Here is a 2,931-nt window from a genome sequence, read left to right as displayed (position 1 = left end):
CATTTTGTATAAAATTCAGCGTCGTACTGTCGAGAAAACTTGTTTTAGTACGAACACACTTCATACATACGTAAACACTGCACACCCCACCTCTACACACGCACACTCACACCCCCTCATACTACCGCCCGCGCACACATGGGCGCGCCTCTTTAAAGTTATTTAGGTATTTCTATATCTATCTATCTATCTTTCTATCTATCTATCTATCTATCTATCTATATATCTACCTGTCTACCTGTCTACCTGTCTGTCTACCTGTCTGTCTACCTCTCTGTCTGCCTGCCTGCCTGTCTGTCGATCTATCTATCTATCTATCTATCTATCTATCTATCTATCTATCTACCTGTCTACCTGTCTACCTGTCTGTCTACCTGTCTGTCTACCTGTCTGTCTACCTCTCTGTCTGCCTGCCTGTCTGTCTGTCGATCCATTTATCTATCTATCTATCTATCTATCTATCTATCTATCTATCTATCTATCTATCTATCTATCTATCTATCTATCTATCTATCTCTATGGACGGACGGTAGACGTGTCGGCTCCGTAAGTTTTGCCTTTTTCATGTTTTAAAAAGTTTGTTTGTAAAGTTTATTTTATATACAAAGTTGTATAACAACTTGTAGACTCTCTGGTGCAAGTTTTTTTGCGACGGAAATCTGCCCTGTGTGGCACTTTTCCAGGATATAAAAACCAATTTCGGCTTTCTAGCCATTTTTTTTTGAGACGATGGTGTCTTGTAGCCATGAAAATCTTTGTGACACGAACGCTGCATTTTGCAGTGTTTCGTTCGAAAAAGAATTTCCTAGTCTTCCTTCCTCACAGTTAAACGAGAGAATGGAGAAAAAGAAAAAAGAATTTACACACACAAATTCAAGTGTTAACACCGCCACCACCACCACCACCAACAACAACAAAAACAAAACTGTAACCAAGGTTACAAAACAGAACATAGACAATGCCTCCAAAGAATCTGACGTCAGCACCAATTCTGGTGACGTCACCATTACCACCACCACCAACAACAACGACAACAACAACAACAGCAGCAGCAGCAGCAATAGTTCAACTCAACCTTTGCTCTCTTCACCAGCAGGAAGCGAAAGAGAGGAAGGAAAAAGCCACAACACCACTGACACAAATACCACATCTGGCACCAATACCAGTGCCAGCACCAGCACCAGCAACAACAATAACAACAATAACAAAAACAACAATACAACCACTTACACAAGCAAACACAGAAGCATACAACATGCCTCTACCTCCTTCCGATTCCTCAGAGTTTTCATCTGAAGACGAGTCAAGTACTGAGGAATGGAAAATTGCCCAAAAAGGAAGGAAGAAGAGGAGCAAAAAAAGAAAAACGAACAACAACAAAGCAGGGAGATTCACATCTCCCGAAAACACTCCCAACGCCTACACGATAAACACCAATGATAACACACCAAAAACAATGCTAACAGCAATAGACACTACAAACACAGAGTTGATGAATTACATCAACTCTAAAACAAACATCACAAATAACGACATCAAAACAAACAACCACCCACGCACAACACCGCCAAAACATATTAAAATTTATCATGTAACACCAGCATTACACAACACAATAAAATCCCTCTACCCCAACTCGGTAGGGGGATTCCAGAAATATTTGTGCAAGAAATTGTACAATAGCCTCCTTGGTGAAAAATCCAAGGAGGAAACAAAACTTTCGAACGGTAAGTAACTTACTGTTCTTTTGTTTTGTGCTTTAAAGCACACGTATAAATAGAATCATGGTGAAGATTGGTTGTGTGAATGTGCGTGGCTTAGGGTCCCCTTGGAAACAAGGGTACCTCTTAAATGACATCAAGTCACACAATTTGGATATCATAGCCATTAGTGAGACCAGACTCCATGAACCGCGGGCCCTAAAGTCCATGTTTGGCGGACAGTTTAACATTTATTTTTCTCCCTGTCTGCCGAGGATGGGCGGTAGTAGCACGGCGGTTCTTTTTCGCAAGAGTCTGGATCTCCAAGTAAAGACGATATTTACGGACCCGGAGGGTAGACTGGTTGTCCTAGATGTGGACGGCAGCGATGGAGGCGCTTTTCGGTTGCTGGCAGTTTATGTGCCTCCTTTAACAGGTCGGTCAGACTTCTTTCGACGTCTAGAAGTATTCCTGGGAACGTCTCGTCCCTTACTTTTAGTGGGGGATTGGAATGCTACCTTGGACACGCATCTAGACTACGTGGGGAGTGACAAAACTAGAAGGGGATGCAAAGGCCTCATAGACCTGCTCAGACGCTTCCAGTTGTCTGACAGGTACCGACTCGACCACCCAAATGTGCCAACGTGGACTTGGAGCAACCGCATTGGGTCGTCGAGATCGTATCTAGATAGGATAGTGTGTAGGACAAGAGATAGAGATAGTTTAGGATGTCCACAGTTCCACATGGTCAGCTACACGGATCACAAACTTGTGACGTGTACGCTAGACTTAGATAAGGCACATAGGCAGGGTCCCGGTTACTGGAAACTAAACGCGTCTTTCCCGTCGAGACAGGTTTTCAGAGACCGGATTAGCACGTTAGTAAAGAGGGCTTTGACGGGAGCCATCGTCAACAACAAATGGTGGTTTGCCCTCAAGAGAGCAGTAAGGGCGGAAGCAATAAGGTATAGCAGGGCACTAGCTGTAGAGAGGAACAGAGTAGAGGGGGAGCTAGTGATAAAGTTAGAAGAGGCATTGCGAAGTGGCATCGCATCCGACGTTTTAGCGGCGAGGTTGGCCCTCGACCAACACTTCAATGCTAAACACGAAGGGTGTGCTGTCAGGGCAAGGATGCGTGCTCTGAGGAATGAAGGTGTTGGAGCCGCACGAGAGGCCCGGGTGGCGGAGGCGCAGCGGGGTAACAGAGCCACCATCCGGTCTCTGGTAGACG

At 44.6% G+C, this 2,931-nt stretch overlaps 1 protein-coding gene across 1 annotated transcript in view; it reads right to left on the bottom strand.

Moving 5' to 3' along the window:
* The window catches only part of LOC149130814 (solute carrier family 23 member 1-like), a 20,264-nt gene extending 20,104 nt beyond the window's left edge, over positions 1–160 (bottom strand). Inside the window, exon 1 of the mRNA XM_089343625.1 lies at positions 1–160. This exon is cut by the window's left edge and continues 9 nt beyond it. Within this exon, the coding sequence (XP_089199751.1) occupies positions 1–3 (3 nt within the window). The 5' untranslated portion in view covers positions 4–160.
* Positions 161–2,931: the final 2,771 nt, after the last annotated feature.

Source organism: Octopus bimaculoides, chromosome 27 (genome assembly GCF_046866305.1).
Source record: "Octopus bimaculoides isolate indiv1 chromosome 27, ASM4686630v1, whole genome shotgun sequence".
Classification (NCBI taxonomy): domain Eukaryota; kingdom Metazoa; phylum Mollusca; class Cephalopoda; order Octopoda; family Octopodidae; genus Octopus; species Octopus bimaculoides.
This window is presented reverse-complemented; position numbering and strand designations above follow the sequence as displayed.